General features: G+C 44.3%; 1 protein-coding gene across 1 annotated transcript in view; it reads left to right on the forward strand.

Annotated features, from left to right (window-relative positions):
* The window catches only part of LOC107107870 (rho GTPase-activating protein 39-like), a 126,290-nt gene that overhangs the window by 98,353 nt on the left and 5,553 nt on the right, over positions 1 to 22,384 (forward strand). Inside the window, exons 3-7 of the mRNA XM_015408230.1 lie at positions 7,289 to 8,603; positions 12,828 to 13,380; positions 15,362 to 15,451; positions 19,082 to 19,155; positions 20,492 to 20,691. Of these exons, the coding sequence (XP_015263716.1) occupies positions 7,289 to 8,603; positions 12,828 to 13,380; positions 15,362 to 15,451; positions 19,082 to 19,155; positions 20,492 to 20,691 (2,232 nt within the window). The remainder of the gene's footprint in view (positions 1 to 7,288; positions 8,604 to 12,827; positions 13,381 to 15,361; positions 15,452 to 19,081; positions 19,156 to 20,491; positions 20,692 to 22,384) is intronic.

Raw genomic sequence — 22,384 nt, forward strand, 5'->3', positions numbered from 1 at the left:
CCTGCTACTTCCAGGGGCTGTCATTCCACTCTGGGGACTGTCATTCCATTCCTAGAATACTTCTGGTACCCTCAGGCACTGTCATTCCACTCTGTATGCCCAGGCACTGTCATTCCACTCCGTGGTCACCAGTCACAGAACACTCTTGCTACCCGAGTGGCTGCGATTCCACTTTGGGGCCTCTCATTCCAGTCCAAGACTACTACTGCTATATTCAGAAGCTATCATTCCACTCTGGGGCTTGTCGTTCCAGTTCCAGAACTCTCCTGCTACTTCCAGGGGCTGTCATTCCACTCTGGGGCCTGTCATTCCATTCCCAGAATACTTCTGGTACCCCCAGGCACTGTCAATCTACTCCTTGTTCTCTCATTCTAGTCACAGACCAACCCTGCTACCCCCAGGGGCTGTCATTCTACTCCGTGGTCTCTAATTGCAGTCCCAGAACACATCTGCTACTCCCAGGCCCTGTCATTCCACTCTGTGGTCTCTCATTCTAGTCACAGAACACTCCTGCTACCCCCAGGGGCTGTCATTCCACTCTGGGACCTCTCATTCCAAACCACGAGTGGCCCAGCAGACTCATGAGCCAACCCTCCACCACCAACGTCTAACAGTCCATTAAAATCCTTATAGCGCACTCTGAACTTGCCCCAACCTTGGTTTTTGTTAAAGTTCCATAACATTAACCCCTGGGGCTTTTGTAGGAGGACCCACCCATGGGCAGAGAGTATGCAGTGTGTCAGAGGAAATAATGGAAAAGGACAAACCCGTGTCCAATTCCATTCTGCAGGGGGACCCCTCTATCAAGACCATGACATGCATTTTGTTAGGGCCATCTGGGGGCAAGTTCAATACCTGGTGCTGTTGGTGGTGGGTCACGATGGTATGTAGTTCAGAAGACTCCTGGTGGACGAACATTCCTCTGTGCTGTCCTTGGGAGTGGCAGAAACGGGCAATGTGGCCTTGCTTGTTGCAAGACCGGCAGAAGGTGTCCTGGAACCAGCACGTCCGATGTTCATGCGCTTCCCCGCAGCTGGCGTAGGACAAGGAGGCCTTGTCCAAGGATGAGCCCAATGGATGTGGTGGTCGATAAGATGGGAGATGAACTTGCAGCACTTCCTCCTCATCAGATCCATCAGTAGCTGCTGTTGCATCGGTGCGATGGGCCGCCTTACCTCGGCGGTCTTGATGTGTCTTCTCATATGCTGCTGCCTCCTTCAGCAGAAACACTCAAGAACATACAATCACATGGATGTTCACAAGCATGGATCCCCCCCTTGCTTAACTACTCAAAGATAAACCTAAGAAAAACAAAAAAAGCTAATAGGAAAGCAATTTTAACGATCAAATTTAAATTCTTGGAAAGCACCGCTTCTGTAAACTACACAATATTATCTATTCAAGTCTCTGAACTACCAAGTCATACAAACACACATGCTGTCTACTGGGAGGCACAGAAGGCTGAAAAGAAACCAAGACCCGAACAGAAACTCTGATGGCCTTTGCAGTTTGGATTACCCTTAACAAACAGTATAAAAAGCTGGGGTGGGGTGTATCTAAACCACACATTGTCTATGAAAGCGTGATCCCTTCAGGTCCTCATGGCACAGCTCTGAGAGGCTGAAAAGCCCATAGCTCTGAGCGGCGGAAAAGCCTCCTAGTTTCTTGCATGATGGTTGGGCTTTCCCTGGACACAAAAGGTGTCAGGTTACTAATGACACACAGAAAGAGCTGGAGACTGCTCCACTTTTATGAGCTGGAGGCAAAAGACTCCTGATCTCCCATGCACTTTAGAGCAGACACCATCGGGACTGGGCAGTGGTGAGAGGGACTTGCGTGCTCCTTACCAAGTGGTGTTAAATGGGGGTGGAGAAAGACAGCAGCTCCCTCAGTAACAGGACGGGACACACACACACCGGCTCTTGCTTGCTTCCCTGCACGCGCACCCACCAATAGAAACCCAAGCCAACACATCCACGTGTATTGAAACCCGGCACAGAGAGAGAGAAACATACAGAGAAACAGACACGTACACAGGCCGATTTCCCACTAGCTGCTGCAGCACATTGGCTCTTCCCTTTGCCCCATCGTAAGTGTCAATTTCACACTAAGTGTGTAAGTGTGTGTGAGAGAGAGGGGGGGGAGTTCTCCGATGCCTTGAAAGAAGTCACCACCAGCCCGCCGGCCTCTTCGCCGCCCCCCACCCCGAAAGCAGTCAGCGTCAGCCCGCTGGCCTCATCAGAGCCACAGGCTGGTTACAGCCAGCCTGGGTGCTCTCTGAAGGCCCCCCCCAAAAAAAACAGTCCCTGCCAGCGTGCCGGCCTCTTCACCTCTCTGAAGCCTCCTTCACACAAAAAAACAGTCCCTACCAGCCCGCCGGCCTCTTCACCACCCCTGCCCCGAAAGCATCAGAGCCACAGGCTAGCCACAGCCAGCCTGGGTGCTCTCTGAAGCCCCCCCCCCAACACTGCCACCCAAACGCAGTCCCTACCAGCCCTCCGGTCTCTCTGCCGTCCCCACCCCACCCTGAAAGCAGTCGCTCTCTGGCCTCATTAGAGCCCCAGGCTTGCCGCGGCCAGCCTGGGTGCTCTCTGAAGCCTCTCACCAGCCTAAAAGCAGTCCCTGCGGGCCTCTCTGCCATCCCCCCACCGCCCCGAAAGCAGTCTCTGCCACCCAGCCCAGAGCAACCTGGAGCTTCCTTACCTTCCTGGCTGAGGCAATGCGTGCTGGCTCCGGAAGAAAGAGGCAGCCCAACTGAGGGCTGCTGGGAGCTGGGCATGGCCAACGCAGAAGCCAGCAGGAACGCCGTTCCAGTGCGTTCCTGCCCCAAAGTAGCCCTGCTTCTACTTATTATTGTTAGCAGTGTTGTCTGTTTTTTCACAGGAGAATTAGTTCAATTAGCATTTTATGGCTTGCAGAGTCCCGGAACTGAGGGGCTGGGCTATTCCCAAGGCGCCAAGAGGAAGGGGGGGAAAGATGTCCTCCTGACCTCAGAGAAGAAGGACCCTTCACGGTAAGTGCCAATGGCCATTCTCTTGCTCTTTGTAAGGAACTGTGGTGACTTGAACTGGTGACTCAGGGATTTGGAGTTTTATTGCCCCATATGGCAGGTAGTTGTGAGCCAGTTCCAGCTGCCCTAAGAAGCTAGTGTAACCTCAGCTTGTGGGTTCTGTGGAGCAGAACTTGGAATGAATCTTGCAATAATTTAAATGAATAAAACACTTTTACTTTTCACTTAACAAAAACATAGAACTTAGTAACACAATAGAAGAGTGATATTTTAAAGTAAAAAAAATTAACTTTTCCCTCCTTCACAGCTTGCCACCCCCCAAGTCCATATCTTTCCTCTTCTTGGTGGCCCAAGAAGTCTCTAGCTGAACATAGAGTTGCCATCCCCTGCTGGGGGCGGGGGGTTCCTCACCACCATTGAGCTGACCCGCCTCTGAGCAGCTCAATCCGCACCAACGTGCGCAGTGCTATGTCACCGAGAGGTGACGTCCTCACGCAGGGTACTTTGGGGGGGGGGGGCTCTATCATTTGAGAAAAACTGGTTACCGTAGAGGTTTTCCCCTCAAATGATAGAGCATTCCCTGCAATGTGCCTGCGTGATGTTGTCACCAATGATGGTGACATCATTGCGGCATGCATGCTTCACGTGTGCCAAAAAGTCTTGGATGAAGAAGGGAAACCCCCCACAAGAACATGGTAAGGACCTGGCAACCCTAGCCAAATTGTGCACTGGCTTCCGAGATGAAGGTCCCAAATGAACTCCCCATTAGATAACACAGCCCTGAAACAATAATTCTAGAATTTACAATTTAGAACAAAAGTCTCCCTCCCTCACCAATTTCCATCCATAAATCACAGTTACCTTAAACAAAGGGCAGTGTTGCATCCCTCATCGGCTTTCCACACATTCTGCACCCTTCTGCATCTAGAGGCTCCTCCCCTTCCTGGCTCATTCAATTCCTAGCTAGGGGTTACACTAGCAGCCTCAAAGAGGCTTTACTCATGAACACAGCTAATTGGTTTACTGGGGCAGGAAACAACTATAAAGCCTAAAGGGAAAGCTTTTTGTCTGATCAATAGTTTTCAGTGATTTCCCCTGTGTTTTGTTTGTTCCTGCTAATTTTCTGATTACTGACCCTTGCTTCCCACATCAGCTCAGCTCATGGTTTACCCTTTGGCATAGTCTTTACTTCTTTTTTGGCACTCTGACCTGTGGACTTCCTCATGACTTTGGCTTCTGGCGTACAATTTGGCAAGGTCTCAGCATCTGATTTTCGGGCATCTGAACTCTGGACTTCCCTTTTTTTTACTACTGCTTCTTCTGGCTTTCAACAGTTGAGCCACTACTTTGACCATTTCTGCTGCTGTTGTTCTGTTTCTGTGCTCTGGGTCTTTAGGGTAGAAAAGACAAATAATCACCGCACTTTGTTTTCTGAACCTGGGAAATGTATTGCAGTGCTCTGGATGTGAGGAGAAGGTGGGCAAGTGTAGTTTGCCATGGTGCTTAGTTCTAGACAAGTGGCAAATAGCATTGCTGTAGCATCTCATGATTTGTTGAAGCTCATTAGGAGCTAGCGGGGACAGTATAAACTTAAGTAAGGGCCTGGATTATATCTCAGGGTTGATGTGGCAGTGGAAATCTTTGCTATGAAGGACAACCATTTTTGTACCATCACAATCCACAATAATCTGTGTGACAGGATAGCAGCCAGATCCTCTCCAGCAGTTTTGCTTCCCCTTCACTGTTGTCTCTCAAAATGTGTCAGTTCTGTAATAAAATTACACATTTCTCTTTCTGTTCCTTTCACACACTGTACCTGTTGTCCACTAACTAGCCAGCCACATGGAATTCTAGCACCTATTTCATGACCGGTGAAGACAGGAAAAAATTAGGGAGAATGTTATTTGAATGGTGGGTATGCAGTTGTTTCAGGCAGGTTATTTTATTGGATTTCCCCCTTTTCCCAAGCCCCTGAAAATTTTGGCCCAACGTTATATCCCTGGAAGAGACACATGCTGTTTCAAGAGTTTATAAAGCAGCCTGGGTACAGCCATGTTCTGCTTTAAAAAGTCAAATTAAGTGGCCTGTATCATGAAACCTTGATTTTTCTCAAATTCCTCTCTATTCTGGCTATCCTTTTTAACCTCCAAAAAGATCATTCCTGGGGTTAAGGGAGGCACATGGAGGAATATTCTCATGGATCAGTGTGTTGTAGGAAGTAGAGGCAAGAAGGTGGAATTATTCTTTTTATGTCTTTTCCAAGCACAACTCTGCTAACCGAAGAGAAGAGGTGGCAGTTTCAGCCCCCTCCTCAGTATAGTGCCCCAGCCCCCGTGACTCTTACTCCGTGTGGTTCCTAGAACCTCAGGTATGATTGGAGGGTGGGGACAGAAGGGGTTACTGGAAAGAAGAGGACCATGGAAAAACTTTGAGTGCCTTCCATGCATGTGGATACAGGCCAGCAAGAGAGTGAATTATGAAAATTTATTTATTGAAGAAGAAGACGACTTGGGAGTCTCAGAGCGGCTTACAATCACCTTCCCTTCCTCTCCCCACAACAGACACCCTGTGAGGTAAGTGGGGCTGAGAGAGCTCTGAGAGAACTGTGACTGACACAAGGTCACCCAGCTGGCTGCATGTGGAGGAGTGGAGAATCAAACCCGGTTCTCCTGAATAGAGTCTGCTGCTTTTAACCACTACACCAAGCTAGACTGCCTTCCCACAAGGTTTTCATAGTTAAGATTTGCACACAACTGGTTTCTTCTGCTTCCACTAGCCATGGGACACTAAGCTATACAGAGCACTGACTCCTCAGATCTTGACCTCTGGAAATTCCGCTTAGTCTTTTCATTTTTTTGCTTTCACAAGACATTTCCAGCTGTCCAAGTGAAGACAGCTTCCATTGCAAGAGAGAGGAGATGAACCAGTAATGTGGCTTCTAAGGCCATATGTCTAGGATTGGCACTGTCATTAGTCTGGCTTCAGACTAATTTTTTTCTTATTCTAGCAAGACTTAATTTTCATTACATTTATTTGATTTTACCATTTCTGTCTAGACTCATTACATTACAATACATTAATAGACAGGTGATGAGATCCTTTGTACAGCATCTTGTGAAACCTTCCCCCGCACGCACGCATGCACAAAAACTAATTTTGAGCTGGCCCAGAGGACTTGTTTTCCTGGCTGAAGATACGGAAAGGTGTATGAAATATCCATGTTACTGGGCTCAAACATGTTTGATAGCTTTGAAGAGAATCTCTGTAGTTGGCCCCAGGTTGACCCTCATGTGCCTTTGGCTGCCACCAACACACTGCTTTAGAAAATCTACAGCATTCGGCATGGGGTGGGGGGAGAAATCTTCTTTTCCTCTCTCCATATATCATTAGCTTTGTCAGGTCATTATAATGTTGCAAACCGAATCCCTCCCTTTTCCAGCATGTTGGATGTGAAAGAGAGATTCATTCCTATCTGTAATCTAGTTTTCTCCCATGACTCACCTTTGCAAAGCTGGAGGCCCCACCTTTGTTGTTAATTATCAGGCAATGTCAGAAGAAAAAAATTAGTTGCTATGGTTTAGTAGAACATGTAGCACATAGGGAAACAAGCAGGCATCAAATTGTTGGATTCCTTGTTGTTCAATAAGGGAGCATATGGCAGATGGAAAAATGGCCAGAAAATGAAGCTCACCAGCCAAGTGTTTTGTTCTTTGCAGAATGGGACCAAAATATTCATTTCATTCCTTATTCTCAGCAGAAATCTGCATATGGTCAAATTCTGGTCTCCCCGCCCCCTTTACAGATGAAAAGTTGGTTTAGAATTATAGAAGCTTTATTTAGCATTTACAAAATTAAAAATCATTGTCTGGTGCTCTGTAGTGTTAAAGAGGGAGGGCTTGTCAGAAGCCCTGAGATCAGCATTTTCCTCTTGTGGGTGCAACTGATTATGTTCCAGTTACAAAGTGTAATAGGTCTGACAGGAACAGTGGAGTTGGCTTGCACAGTGTTACTAAACCAAGATCTAATACCCCCTTTGGCAACAGAATCTCTAAACCCATGAATTTTGAAGGTTCTCCTGAGTATTTCGGTAAAAGTTATAGCTGCGTTTTATATTTGACTCAGCAATATGTTTGCATCTGATGAGGGGAGTTCTGGTTCATGAAAGCTTATTCCAGAAAGAATACATGTTGTTAATCTTTTAAAGGGCCACTGGACTCCTGTTTTGTTCCAATATGTTTTTACTTTCCTTTGCTAAACATTGTGTTACTGTTTCTACAGGGACACCCCTACCCGGTGGCAGCCTTTACCAGGGACTAAAGCAGCCATGCTAGTCAAAGTCAACAGTCTGAGACAAGTAAATTCTTCCTCAAGCAATTCACTTCAGATGCAGGGCAGTGCAGAAGCCAGCAGCCAGAAATCTCTGCTTCCAAAGCCAGTTCTTTATGCCCAGCCTCAGTCTTCAGCCCCAAACCCATCTGCTCAAAAACCAGCAGCTCCAGTAGAAACAAAGCAGTCAATGCAAATTAAGAAGACAGAGAATGGAGGGTTTTGTTTAGTGTTAACTAATGAGCTCCCTTATCAGGCTCCTTCAGGGAGTCAGACTCAAGCATCACAGCCTGCATCTCCCAAATATGCTACTCCAGCACCGATCTACGATGAGCCATCAATTGATTCACCAATTTACGATGAGCCCCCTGTAGATATGGACACTGGCAGCGTAAATGTGAAGGGGACAACTCCACAAATAACACCAAGCAATAGCTTAAATAAGAAGCCTCAACAAATTAAATTGTTACAACATCCAAGTATGCAGCAGCCCCAAGCTGGAAAAAAACATGTGAGAAATCCTTCTGCAACAGAATACAGCCCCGTTGGAAGGGAATATATTAAACACATGGTCAACATAGACCAGTCTTCCAAAAGTCCTCACTCTATGGGAGCAATAGTTGATGGCGTTGCTAAACCACAGCTTGGACAGCTGAGTTCCAGGGACAGCTTTAAGCACTCTTGGAAAATCCTGGAAGCTAATGTTCTTAAAAATATGGAGGCCCACCATAGTCGGCAGAACAGTCTTCAGACTCAAGAATACCCTACAGTTATAAGTCAGCAAGATTCTGGCTACTCAACAGGGCCTTCTCCAAGCCTGAGAAAGAGAAAAGGGAGACGGCAAGCTCCAGGCCAGGGAAGGCCCGGTTCTGTGGGCAGCAGCAGTGAACTGAGTGCTCTGAATGATAAGCTGATTGCCGAGATGCGTGCTGTGGTGAACAGATCTGCTGCTTGCAGAGGGAGCAAAGGTAGCCTAGATGCAGAAATGCTGGAAAATGCTAATCTGCCAGAGGGAAATAAAATCAAGTTTCAATCAGACCGCTTGAAAAAATGCAGTAGTAGGAGCTCAAGAGACGATGTGACCTCTAGTAATAGGTCACTGTATAGACCCAGGATGAACAGTAGAGGGAGCCTTTCAAATGATCCGGCGATACAACAAGACACCGTGAGACAGAAGAGAACCTATGAAAAAATAGATTCTTTAGAAAAGAATATGGCCAGTCAGACAAACCTTTCTTCGTCGGACTCAGCACAAATATTATCCCAGGTATTTACTAATAATCAAGATATCTGATTCACATTGTGGCCAGATCTGTGGATACTTAAATCCAGAAACTGGAGCCATGAACAGACAAGACAATTCTTTCTACAAACCTGAAAAATGCCCCAGGTTTGCAGAAGAATCTGGAATCTAAACTATATATATACCACAGGAGTTAAAAACCTCCAAAATGACAAATTATTGTCTGTAGCTTTAAGAAACAGATGTCCTCAGTGGTCATTGCTAGGCAACCACAATGGTATTGCCAGCCTTCCAGCCTTGATTTCTGTCATTAAGAAGCAGACGGAAAAGGCAGAGCCTTTTCCAGGGCTGTTTTGGCCTTTGTATGAGAACTCATTGGAATCAGGCCCAGCTGCTTGTTACTGTTCAACAGCAGCCACTCCATGAAAACCTGTGTGGTATAGTGGCTAGAGTTTCAAATTAAGATTTGGCAGACCTTTGAGTCCCCATTGTGGAGATGGGGGGGCAGATAAAAGGTAGGTGGGTAGGTGGATGTGAAGGAGAGAAGGAAGCATGTATGGATATGAGGGTTGCCAGGAGGGTAGAAAGAGGAAATAGTGTGTGGGATACAGGGGGAAATGAGGTACCCTATACAAGTCCTTGCAGGTTCCCCACCATGCAACTGGGCCTGGCCCAGTGGCCAGCACTGTGCAACTCAGCCAGACTTTTCCCAGGGAGAGGCTTCCAAGAATAGGGAAGGAGGGAAGCCTGAAGTGGGCAAAGACAAATGTAGGTTGGCTGGTGGGTGGGAAGGAGAGAAGTAAGTAAGAAGTAAGTAAGTATGGGGGTTTTCAGGAAAGGGAAAGAAAAAAATAGGGAAAGGAAAAATGAGATATGTCCCAGAACTCCTTGCAGGTCCCCTGCTTGTAATCTCTATTATCAAGCAGTAGTCATTTGGTGGTAATGGCAAAGTTTCTGGCAGTGAGTGGCAATTATGTCGTAATATCACAGAGGAACCGGGCAGGGACCAGAGGGAAAAGATTCACCACTCAACAGGCCACTGTGGACCTTGTAACAGTTCTTTCAAAGGTGTGTTGCTATATAAACCTGTGAGATGCATAAGGAAACTACTTGTTGTTGTATCTCTGAAGCTCTCCGTTAGTGAGCTGGGCAGGCTTTTGATTAGTTTACACAGATTATCATTATCTACCAGTCAGCTGATCAGTGGGCCCTATCACTCACTGACATGCTTTCTCCTTTTCCGGCCTGTGTACTCTCAGTCTCTGCCATCTGTTGCTGTTGCTCCCAAAGTTTCCTTAACCAGCTAAGTTTAATACTTTTATGTCCTACTCCATTGAGCCACCTGTGGTACAAGTCTAGGCTCATGGAGAATATGGCCTGTCAGCTGCTCTATACTTTTTGTTCTTCCCATTCCCCTTTTGTTCTTCCTCCCCATATTACTCAGATAATACTCCATTATCAATTTAAAATCTCTTAAAACATTCTTCATATTTGCTTCAATCTGACATGTAAACAGTTCAGACATCCTCATAATAAAAGTTTGACACCTTTGGCCTTTTACAGATCCAAGAGCGAATCATACCCTGCTCTGATTTGTCCAGGAAGTAAATAATATATACAATTTTTATGGTTCATATTTAAGAATTGTCCATTTTAACTAAGGGTGTGCAAAAAAAAGCCTGGTATTTTTCAGTTGGGGTCTATTGGATCCCAAAAATTTTTTTGGTAGTTCCGAAAAATCCCGGATCCCAATACCAATATGGTATTCAGATCTAGGATTTTTCAGAAATCCTGATTTTTTGGGGGGGTCCAATAGACCCAAGAAGAAAAATACGAATTTTTTAAAAAGCCAGCCCAACCCTGGGACTGGCTTGGCTTCTCCTGCAGCATGGTTTAAACCATGCTGCAGGAGAAGCTGGCCTCAGGATCTGTGTGCGGCAGGGAGGCAAGAGAGGCTCAACTGATGTGGTGGAAGCTGAGAGCTCTGTGCCACCTCGACTGGGGCTGGCTTCTCTTGCAGCTCAGTTTAAACTGAGCTGCAAGGGGAGCCAGCCCCAGCTGAGGCTGCATAGTAGCTCTCAGCTCCTGCAGCCGCGGCCAATCCTGGGTTGGCTCCTATTGCAGCTTGGTTATACCGACCTACAAGAAGAGCCCACCAGCCATTTGGTATAGCTGAATATACCTGAATAAAAGCAAAAAACCCCAACCCGGCTTTATATGGGTTCAGCTATACCAGTAGTTGATCAGATCCTCTGATCTGTATTCAGCTTAAATAATAAATGTCTCGGTTTATGTCAAATGCACACCCCTAATTTTAACAGTGACAGGTGGAAAGTGTGTAGGGAACAGAGTTCAGGTACTTTATTTATTATTTATTTATTAAATTTGATTTACTAGGCCACCCTTCCCTACAGGTAGGGCTCAGGGCAGCTTACAACAGTATTATACAGTCACATACAACTACATTAAAAACAGTCAAATAAATAGCAATAAATAAAAACAGTAAATACACAATACATAAGATGGCGGAAAATCCTAACTCCTTGGCCTCCCTGGGGGAGGGGCTATGAGGAATGAGAAACCACATGAGAGTGCTAGAAGAAGTCCCGTCACTGTCCTCAGCCAAAAGCCTGGCAGAACATCTCCGCCTTACATACCCTGCGGAAAGGTAACAGCTCCTGCAGGGCACAAATGTCTTCCGACAGAGCGTTCCGCCAGGCAGGGGCCAGGGCTGAAAAGCCCCTGGTCCTGGTCAAGACAGCCGGACCTCTTACAGGCCAGGCACCACCAGCAAGTTCTTATTTCCTGAACGTAATGCTCTTCCAGGGGCATACTGGGAGAGGCGGTCCCGAAGATATGTAGGTCCCTGCTCCACTGGGAGCCAGTGCAGCTCACGCAGCACTGGTTGAATATGTGCTGTGTGAGGGGTCCCTGTAAGGACCTGCGCAGATGCATTTTGGACCAGTTGAAGCTTCCGGGTCAGGTGCAGCAGCAGGCCCGTGTAGAGCAGATTACAGTAGTCCAGCCTGGAGGTGACCATTGCATGGACTACCATGGCTAGATAAGGGAGAGACAGGTAGGGAGCCAGCTGCCTGACCTTGCGAAGTTGGGAAAATGCTATACAAATATAACATTACCTTTTGAGCTGGAGTTTTTAGAACAGTACCAACACAAGTAAGCTGGGAAGTGTGGTGGAAGGGCACTGCCATAGAGAATCAACAAAGCCTTTCACAAGCCAGCAATGAATTATATGCTATTTCATCCATATTGTTTCAATCGAGATGTCTCTTCTGTTGCAATATCTGCTGATTGGAAAGGTTCCTTGTCAATTCCCTGTAAATTTTATTATCTCTTGACTCTCTTCCTCTTCCCTCTGAACTCAGTTTGAACTCTCTAAACCAGACAGCCAGGCTAACTAATATTGTTAGGTTTCCTAATTGTTTTATTAGAATGCTATTGCTATTTATAATTTCAAAAAAAGCTTTTTATCTTAATTTTTTTTTAAATCACCTAAAATATTTTAGATCACAATAGAAATTGGAAATAATAAAGGTTCCCTACTAAAGGACATACAAAAAAAGACAAACTACAGATTTAATACAGAAAAGTTCATAGATTTTGATTATAATTTAAACATGAACTAGCAATACTGAACAGTGATATTTCTAGAGGGCTCCTCATGGTCCATTGCTATAACCTGATGCACTGGGATGGCAACTAGTTGGGTCCAGCAAAAGAATAATTTCAGCAGCACAAAGGGTCATCCTTTCCCCTTGTGACAATACCAGGACCCAAATCCTGGTACTGTTGTCTACCTGTCCCCAGATGACCCTTTTTGGCAGAGCTATATCACACAGAGCCATTGTACCATGTGGAAACCAAGGCAGAGGAACTAAAATGATGGTTAATAGAACTGTAGGTTTCATACTGTTTAGTACAGAGACAGATACGTAAGAAAGACACTGTGTAAGGGAAAAACTAGAAAAATCCCATTAGAAAAGAGCATGAAGGATGGATTTGGGTTGAGTTCCAGAGGCAGTGGGACAAGAAAAGTGAATGGGTATTGGTTTTAGATAAATAAAAAGGAGTTAGAGATTGGATTTCCCAAGTGGTTGGTGCAGATGTTGGTACTTGGCTTTTTGCTCCGTTGGAAGCACAGGACGTGATCAGTGAGCTGTTCTGCTTTGGGGGAAATGGGCAGTTGAAGTCCCCCCACACACACAATTTATTCTTTGTTCTACATTGCAGAGTGGAGCAATAGAGTCAGATTCCCAGCAAGAGAATAATGACCAGTCTGGCACAAACATGGGGTATCAGTTTCCCTTTCACACCATACGGAAACCCATCTCTCAAACCAGCATGGCAGACTGGGCTTCCAAAAATTTGAATATGCACACGCAGGGAATCTTTCGCCGAAGGCTCTCTATTGCCAACATGCTCTCCTGGAATGGTGGATCCATCAAAAAACCAATGCTCATCACCAGTGACCACACCATCAAAAAGGAAGCTTGTGAACTATTTAAACTGGTACAAATCTACATGGGTGACCGGCAAGCCAGGATGGACAGGGACCATGTGGCCTTGATCACTGTCACCAAATGCTGGAGCATTCAAGGCTTACGGGATGAGCTGTACATACAGCTAATCAGACAGACGACGGACAATATGTGTTATCGAAGTCTGGCATGGGGTTGGGAACTCATGGCCATCAGTCTGGCCTTTTTTTCTCCATCACCCAAATTCCAGTCTTACCTGGAAGGTTACATCTATCGCCATCTCAGTCCGGTTAATGATGAAAATCGTAAGTGCCTCACTGCTGTGGGTTTCTTTGCCCTACATGCCTGAAATGCATTATACTACAATAGCATATACAGATTAGCAGAAATCATGCTTAGCAGGGCTAGGTTCTTCTTCCATTTCCTGGTCTGGACAAAATAAATTTAATAATTTTTCCTACCAGCATGACTACTTACAATGAAAATTTAATCTATTTTATTATTATTGTAAAATACTGTGTTCTGCAAGTGAAGAGGAGTTTTAATAGGCTATGGTTAGGGTAATGATTGTATTACGTTCTGACAGTAAATGCTTATTTGATTTATTTGACTAATTAGAAACTTTCATACAGCCTTTTTGATAGGGACTCAAAGTGACTTACAGAAAAAAGAAGCTAAAACTAAATCACAGCTTTATATGTTAAATGCCAAAAACAGCTTATACATATGTAATAAGAATTGCAGTTTAAACCAGTCAGCCAAACCAGTTAAACATTAAAAACTCTCAACTGCCTTCAAAAGCCCCCCTAAAAAGTTCTATTTTTCAGGATTTTCTTAAAGCCAAAAGGGTGAGGGCTTGTCTGACCAAATAAGGCAGACTATTTGACAGTGATGGGGCAGCCCCCCCAAAAGTCCAAGACCAGGTGGTGGCAGACCAAACCAGCCTGAAGGGATGGGTCAGCCAAAATACCCTGCTTTGCTGAACTAAGGAGCAAAACAGGTGAATATGGGGAAATACAGTCCAGGTTGCAAGGGGCTATAAAGTTCCCAACTAGCAACTTGAATTGTATCCAGAAACAAATTGGTAACCAGAGCAGCACCTTTAGCACAAAGGTTACATGCACAAAATTATTGCTCCTGTCATTGGACCTAAACATTTCCGGCCAGTTGAAGTTTCTGAATTGTTTTCTGTGAGGATAAAGCTATCCAGTAAAATCAAAACAAACAGATAAGTTGAAAAAGGCTATGGGTTGCACAAAGAAACAGGTGTTTTCTTAGAACCCAAGTCATCTACTTTTCTCTGAGAAAGCAAACCCATGTGTCCATTATGATCAGCTAAAGAGAAAAATCTTCACAATATCAACAAGTTAGACTTAATGGCTTTGAGTTTCAATAAGTCAAAATGTTTAACTTCAATTTTTTTTAAAACAGCAAGTACCAGCATACCCCGAGTCTCTTTAAAAATTTGTGAGAAACTGTTGTAAGAACTTTAATGGTACAATTTTATGCACATTTACTCACACGTAACCTCTACTGTATTTACTGAAACTTACAAAAAAGGGTTCATAGGATCTCAGCCTGTGGAAAGATCCATAGAATCAAATAGATTGAAATCTAATAGAATATAAATCACTACTAATACATATGTCACATTTTCAACAAAGCTGACAGACTTATCCAAGGAAAATTGCTGGATTTGTTTTCATCTTGCTCTGTTTCAAGAATATAAATTTGTTTATGCCAATAAAGGTACTGACTGACTGACTGAATATAAATTTGAGGGCTGAAGGAATTCTGCTCTAAAGTTCTAAAAAATTCTTCATGCAACAGTAAAGTTTTGGGGAAATGTGAAGAGAGTTTCAGTGTATTTCCTTCCAGGTAGCTGGGCACTCTGAAATTTCTTGAAAGGAAATAACTAACTAGGAGGCTTCAGGTGGTTCAGAGAGCAGGCTTCCTTGTCTTTTATACCTAACCTGATTTTATAAAAATGAATAGAAGCCATAGTCCTACTACTACTGACTGGTCTCAAAGAATGCCATGTGTTTCAGCTGATGTTTAGTCAAATTAATAATTTGAGAAATAATTTTGAAAATCTGAAATTTGGGAACCCCTATTTTACTGATATTGATGTTTTGCTGACCAGTGTATTGAAGCACAAAACTGATTTAGCGATGTGTCAGTAGACACCACCCCGTCTACCATGGCTCACTGTGTAAAAGTGGAGGAGGTCAATGAACATATGATTTTTTTTGCCATCACTCTATCAACAATGCTTTTGATTTTCAGTTACCCAGCGCATTAAGGAGCTTCTGGATCTGAAAAACAAAAAGAACTCAAAATCCAGGAAAAAGAGGAAGCAAAACACAGAGGATGAAGGTAAACAAAAAATTGGGTTATGAGTGGGGTTAAGAAGGAAGAAACACAGTAATGGATTTGTGTTTTTCTGCCATTATTATGGATTTATAGACCACCCTTCCCTATACAGGGCTCAGGGCGGTCAACAACATCTCAATAAATAGTTTTACAGATCAGATTAAAAACAGTTTTTTAAAAAGCTTAAAGTACAGTTGTATGTGCTTTCTTATTAGAAGAATCAGATCCAAGGTTTGTATAAACATCAGCAGTTCAGAAATGAAAAGAAATATAAACCAGCTGCTGGTAAAATTTGAACGCAGTATCAGGTGGAGCCCTTCTTAATGATTTACAATAATTTCTAACTAAATTTACTTGAAAGTTCCACTGATTTCAACATGGTATGTTTACAAAGAAATATGCATAGGAGTGCAACCTCATTTATGTGGAGTGCAACCTCATTTACATCTCTCCATCCAGCTGAAATAGTTATTGACTATAAACATTGGGGGCATCCAGCAGAAATATTAATTTGGCTATATCTCTCCTCTGTGTTTATGGTAGCTGGGCTTCTTCTTATAGTTGGACAGTTCTGAAGCAAGTCTGTGATAGCTGATTAAAAAATAAAACTTGAGAAAGTTTATGCTGATAGGGTTTTTTCCCCCCAAGCTCTTCACTTTATTTCAAAGATGTTAGGTTCTGCTCAGAAACCTTTCCTGATTCACAGAAGCCCATAGTCCAGCGCCTCGGATCAAAGGGAACATTTTTTTTGTTTTTTCTGGGCCCTGAACATAACGATTTTGCAGTTTGCCTCATTGATAAATTTTATTTCTCCCCTTATTTCTGCTAAGCTCCTTCTGTTTAGAAAAGATTTCTTGTTCACCATATCTAAAATCAGAGGTCATTTCGGGGGGGATCGCAGTTCCCCCGGGGGAGGTACGGGGGGCGGGGCACATGACGAAGCCCCGCCCCCTGCTTCTGGCCGCCCCGCTTCCGGCCCTCATTCAGCCAGGAGGAGGCAGGAGAAGAGGGAGGATAAGTTGCTTCCTCCCTGCCTCTCCCCACCCCTGCCTGCCTGGGGCCAGGGAGGACCTTCACGGGGCTTCCTTGCACTCCCGCTGGCCTTGCAGGTCCACCGCCGGGCCCCTCATGGGGCTCGGCAGTGGAGCTGCAAGGCTGGCGGCGGCGGCCGGGACCATTGGGGGCAGGGTGTGTTGCCTTATGACACACTTCCGGTGATGTCAGGGGTGTGGCATATGCTAATGAGTTATGCTAATGAGTCCCCCTAGCTCTTTTTCTGCGAAACGACCCCTGTCTAAAATGAGAAATAGACCTATGCAAACACAAAACAATGGGAAGATCCCTTACAACTTGAACAGCCCCTGACAGTGCAGTCCTAAATAGAGTTACATCCTTCTAAGCTTTGGTGGAACTCTAAGGGTGTGACTTTACATAGGACTCCACTTTAATTCTTTTAGAATTTTATGAGTGCTTCCTGAACACCATTTGTCAGCTGGAAAAGTAATGTGACATTTGGAGCCATTTGCCATGTGAATTAAACATGTACTAGTGAGGCTCCTTAATATATTTGATACTAGCTAAATAAAAAAACAAACACCAGAATAATTGTATACATATTCCTGAGAGAGACTGCAGATCAGGTCTTTGTGTTACTTTCATAATAGCATACTTTATCTTCAGGACTCCAGATGTGTCAGAAAACAAATCAGCTTCAGTGAGAGCCTATCAACACAGACAATGCATATGCACTGGAGATGTTTCCTGTTCTCAGTTGCATAGATTAATTGGACTCTTGAGCCCTAGAGAACTAAATTTAGTTACTAAAGAAGTAGGTTCAAGCCTGTTGCACAGAAAGATTCTTGTATGCCATTGCAAAGAGCAGAAGGTGAAAGGATAAACAGTGGACGTTATTTTTAGTTAGGATCAATAATCGAAAGAAATTAGACAGTTACCCATTTCCAACTAATATTAACTGTTCAGGGACAAAATGAAATTGTGCCCATAAAAATAGACTAGAGGATAGGATTGCAAATGTAAAAGTTTGTGTGAAAATCTTGCAGTCATTTCTAGACTTCTTCAGCTTTGCTGCACATAGACATCAATATGTAGCAGCTCATTCTCAGAGTTTTTCTGGACAACAAAAATGGATTTTGAAAAAGGGAGCTGGAAACCAGGGCTAGCACTGCAGGATGTCCCTGAAATAAATATTCACTGTTCTGCTTTTGTTTTAAATGTGGAGTGGGGGGGGGACTGTGACCCAGCGTTACAGAGGGGAAATGTAAAGCCTAAAATGATTTTTTAAAGAGAAAAACTGTTCACAAATGTAGAACACTGTTATGGAGGATAAATGTTCACTTGAATCATTAGCAGGGCCATATCCAGTGGTGGGGCACATGGGGCAGTGCCCCCTAGCGAATTTGCTGTGTCCCCCACCTGCGCTCCACCTTCAGTTCTGGCCTCAGTAGAGCGAGCTCCTTAATTCCTCTCCCCCTTTAATTCCCCGCTGTGCCGTGCAGCTTGTGCAGGCAGCGCCTCTGCCAGCTTGCCTGGCTCAGCTGGCTGGCAAGTTCTGCAGCCTGGGAAGCACCCATCAAGGAACCCCAACCATTAGATAAAGCTGTGCTCGAAATGTTGCTCCTTGAGGACTGGTGGAATGGAGGGGAGGAAGCTACAGGGGCCAAGAAGGCCCAGCTGGCTGGCCGGCCAACCTCCCTCCTCCTCCTCTTCCCTACCCCACTTACTGCTGCATTCAGGGTTGGCGCAGCACTTGAACTCTGCAAAATGCCGGTCCACCCCCCAGCAGGCCTGGTAGGACAGTGACTGGGCGCAAAGGAGTGGAGCTGGGCTGGAAAATGATATGGTGGGAGCAGGAGGAATCCTACCACACCCTGTGTGCTAGCCGTCGGGGGCAGAGGCACAGCCATGTGCACCAGCCTCTGGACTAAGGAAGCATCACTTCGCCAGCATCCAGCGGAGGAGAGGAGGTGCTTCACCAGCTCCAGATCTCTCCCTCCCTTCCTGAATCTGGCTCCTTCCCCCCTCTCCTTTTCTCTTCTACTGCTTTGCGGGGAGGAGGCCTTGCATGTGACTTTTGACAGCCTCATGACAGGCAGAGAATGTCTGTGAAGTTTCACTTGTCGAACTTGCACCTGACTTAAAATTGTGCCGCTTTAATTGGGGGCGCCCCAGCAACACCCCCCCCCCAATTCCTGGCTACGGGGCTGATCATTAGCAGTGCAAAAGGCTACATGTGTCTTGCACTTGACTGGTAGAGTGAGAAATACTCAATTGCTAAAAAGGTTATTTAAAAATGAAGTAAAATAAGGTAAAAAAATGGCATGGATATCAGGAGAGTTAGTATGATTTTTCTCACCAATGCAAGTAAGTTTCTCAAAGCACTCCAAACTGCAATAGAGCCAATATCATTAGCCCTGAGAAAGTGAAACAAGCCTACAACAAAAGTGCTATCTTATGGAAAGATGCTTAATGCACAATAAAGCAAAAAGTAAGACCTATAACGTTCATTTTATTATTTGTTGAGAGGGATAAACTTGAGAGGTCTCCTTTAGACAGATCTAGGAGCCATTTTCTCCAATGCCACTTTGCCCAAATGTATTTATTTCTGTCTATTAGGTCTGCCTATCAGCACTTACGCCAGGTACTGTTACAGGAAGCTACAAAAGGTTGCAGTCACTGGAGGCAAAAAGGTGAGGCAGTTGGCATGTTTTAATCTAGTAGTCTAAAGTGAAGCCTTCCCCCATTTCTTTCACTTTAGGGCACCTTGCTGCTATTACCTGTATTGTGACAGTGGTAAGGATCCAAGATTGATCCGGCAGGGCTCTTTTTGTAGCAGGAACTCATTTGCATATTAAGTGACACACCCCTAATGTGGCCAATCCTCCAAGAGCTTACAGTAGCCCCTGTAAGAAGAGCTCTGTAAGCTCTTGGAGGATTGGCTACGGTATTGTGACAGTGGGAAGGATCCAAGATTGATCAAAGGCATTCATTCAGAAATCAACAATGTGCTGAAACTGGAAACAAAGCTCCAGAAATGTTCTATTTTGGATTTTATCCTTTTAAACTAGTATCCCAGAAAGATTCAAGGGGGAAGAGAAGTTAAAATTAAAGCCACCTTTTAAGAATATTCATACAGTAAATGTGTGGGGATAAGCTCTGTCTGCGCTTCAGACTATAAGGTTTAGCTGGCACACAACATGTATGTCTGTTAAAACCATAATGTGAGTCAGCCCTGAATATTGGCTAAAGAGAGACTGAAAGTATAACTGTCCTGTGCAACAAAATCTTAACTTTAATAACAGTATGTTACTTTACTAACCACACTCTGTTTATGTATTTAAACCTCTATCACTTCACAGTTTCTAATATTTTTTCTCCTCCTGGAACTGTGTTGCTGGAAAGAGAAACCTGAGAGATGCATGCTTTGACATGTAGTTTAGAAAGTAATGGCTCTCTGCCATGGTATAATGAGTTTAGAATTATAGTGTTTGATTCCTCAGTTCCTTGTCCTTAAAAAGTCAGTGCCCCGTATACGTTTTTATGAACAATGCACCTCAGTGCCTGCCCTGGAATCTCTGCCGGTATATATTTCTGAAAGCTGAACCCAAAGAACCTTGTGTTAGAACCCTGTACCCCTATGAATGGCCAGCTAATAACGTATTGCTTTGTTGATTCTAACATGTATCACACACTTGAGTTTTATTTTGACTTGAATTCTAGCTGATAACTAGCAGCAAGTGTAAGCATCAAGGAAATACAATTTAGAATGCAGAACTTTGAGAACATTCTAGAACTATGGCCCAAGATTGTTAATTTTTTTGTCGAAAATGTCTGCCTTCTTTTAGCACCACTGATTCCCTTATGAGATTCTTAAACATTCTTCTCTTTGAGGCTTCCACCTTACTTTCTCATTTATCTCACTGCAGAACATATACAAAATGCTTTCACTTTGCAGAGGCTAGAAATATTCAGTATGACCATTGGCTCATCCTGCTGTTATGGGTGGTGGCATTATTCTGTTTATAGGGACTTCGGAAACCTACAGTTGAAGAGATAATCCATGCCAAGAATGCCATTGTGACCCCTTCGCTGTTTGGCAGTTCTCTGGAGGAAATTATGTTGCGGCAGCAGGACATGTATCCAGATAACAAGCTGCCTTGGGTACAAACACAGCTGTCTCAGCAAGTTCTGCAACTAGGAGGCGAAAAGACTGAGGGAATATTCAGGTGAGCTTGGCTTACTGGAGCTGCTTCAAGCAAGCATGATTGGCTCCATTACCATTTTGCAGCTTGACTTGCAGTTCGACACACACAAGATTTCTCCTCCAAGCAAAAATTAAATTACATCTTCTCAGTCCTCATTTGTAGAAGTAGTTTCAGCAGAGGAAGCAGCATTTACACCAAGCAGCAAAAGCCTGCTTATGAAACATTGATTGTTCCACAATAAGTTGCCTTATGCCAGTGTTTACAAACATCCCCAGGGCAGATTGATACTGAAGAAACAGCCTCAAGAGAGTGCCTGTTATTTCCGGCAGTGTAGAGATTACTATCTGAAGTTTCAGCAGCTGTGACCTGCGGGTGCAGCCCAGTGATCCTGCATGACAAGGAGTGATACAGCTACCATCCTCCCACCTCTAGCCATGGAAAGATAATAAGCCTTCAGTTATGCTTCTGTGTGCAGCAGCATTATTTTGGCTTAAGGCAAATTCTCCCGTCTAGATGGAATGTTTCAAAGGCAGAACAGACATTATTTCTTTTGCACACAGTAACATTACATAATTAGGACTTTCTCCCTTTGCATTTACATGATGCAGACATTGCTTGTGAAAACGGTATCTTACCCAATGTATTAGGCAGAGTAGTGTTTCTTTTGATTCTTTACATAGCTTTGACCCCAGTTCTTTTAGACTAAATTTACAGCATGTGAAGCTGTGGCAGGATTAAGGTTCAAAAAATTCTTTACATAGCTTTGACCCCATTTCTTTTAGACTACATTTACAGCATGGGTTAGCAGTGAAGCTGTGGCAGGATTAAGGTTCAAAACCATTTCCTCAAGGGCATTCCAGTGCAAAAGGTAATGTGAAGAAAAGTAGTACATGGTCAACAAACCAGTTGTAAGAATAAGCGCTGGGGCAAAGAGCTGTCTCTCTACTTTCTTGTCTCACTGCTTAGCTGTTTTTGTTTTCTACCCTATGCCAGCCCACCAGCATAGCCAGCTGGGGTTAAATCCTGGACTAGACAAGGGCATATTCTAGATGGATAAGGAGATGGCAATATATTCAGCAGTGTTTCCTGCATGTTTGCTGCAGTTTGCTCTCCTTTTTCCCCATTACCTTACCATGTCACTGAAAGCTGTTATACCATTGTTGGAGCCAGCTGGGATGGGGAAGGGAAACAACAGGAAACATCCTTCTTTCTTTTATGGGTGGGGTTTAATGGGTTTTTAGTCCCAGCCATGAAGCAGTGAGAAGGTTAGGAATGGTAGTAATAAGTTGGGATTTATAAAAACATAACTGTTTTGGTTTTAAATTATTTATTTATTTATTTATCTGCATTATCTTAAGGTATGTATAGCAAGGAGCAATATTTGGATATAATAGAAATATGAATTTTCATAGAAGATATGTTTATGTATGTGCCATCAAATTACCACCAACTTATAGCAACCCCAGCAAGTAGGGTTGTCAGCCTCCAGGTGGGGCCTGGAGATCTCCTGCTTTTACAACTGATCTCCATCCGACAGCGATCAGCTCCCCTGGAGAAAATGGCTGCTTTGAAGGGTGGACTCTATGGCATTGTACCATGTTGAGGCCCTACCCCTTCCCAAACCTCACCCTCTCCTGGATCCACCCCCAAAGTCTCCAGGTATTTTCCAACCCAGACCTGGCAACCCTACCAGCAAGGGGCTTTCAAGGCAAGT

The sequence above is a fragment of the Gekko japonicus genome, unplaced genomic scaffold (assembly GCF_001447785.1).
Source record: "Gekko japonicus isolate JY-2015 unplaced genomic scaffold, Gekko_japonicus_V1.1 scaffold211, whole genome shotgun sequence".
Lineage (NCBI taxonomy): Eukaryota > Metazoa > Chordata > Lepidosauria > Squamata > Gekkonidae > Gekko > Gekko japonicus.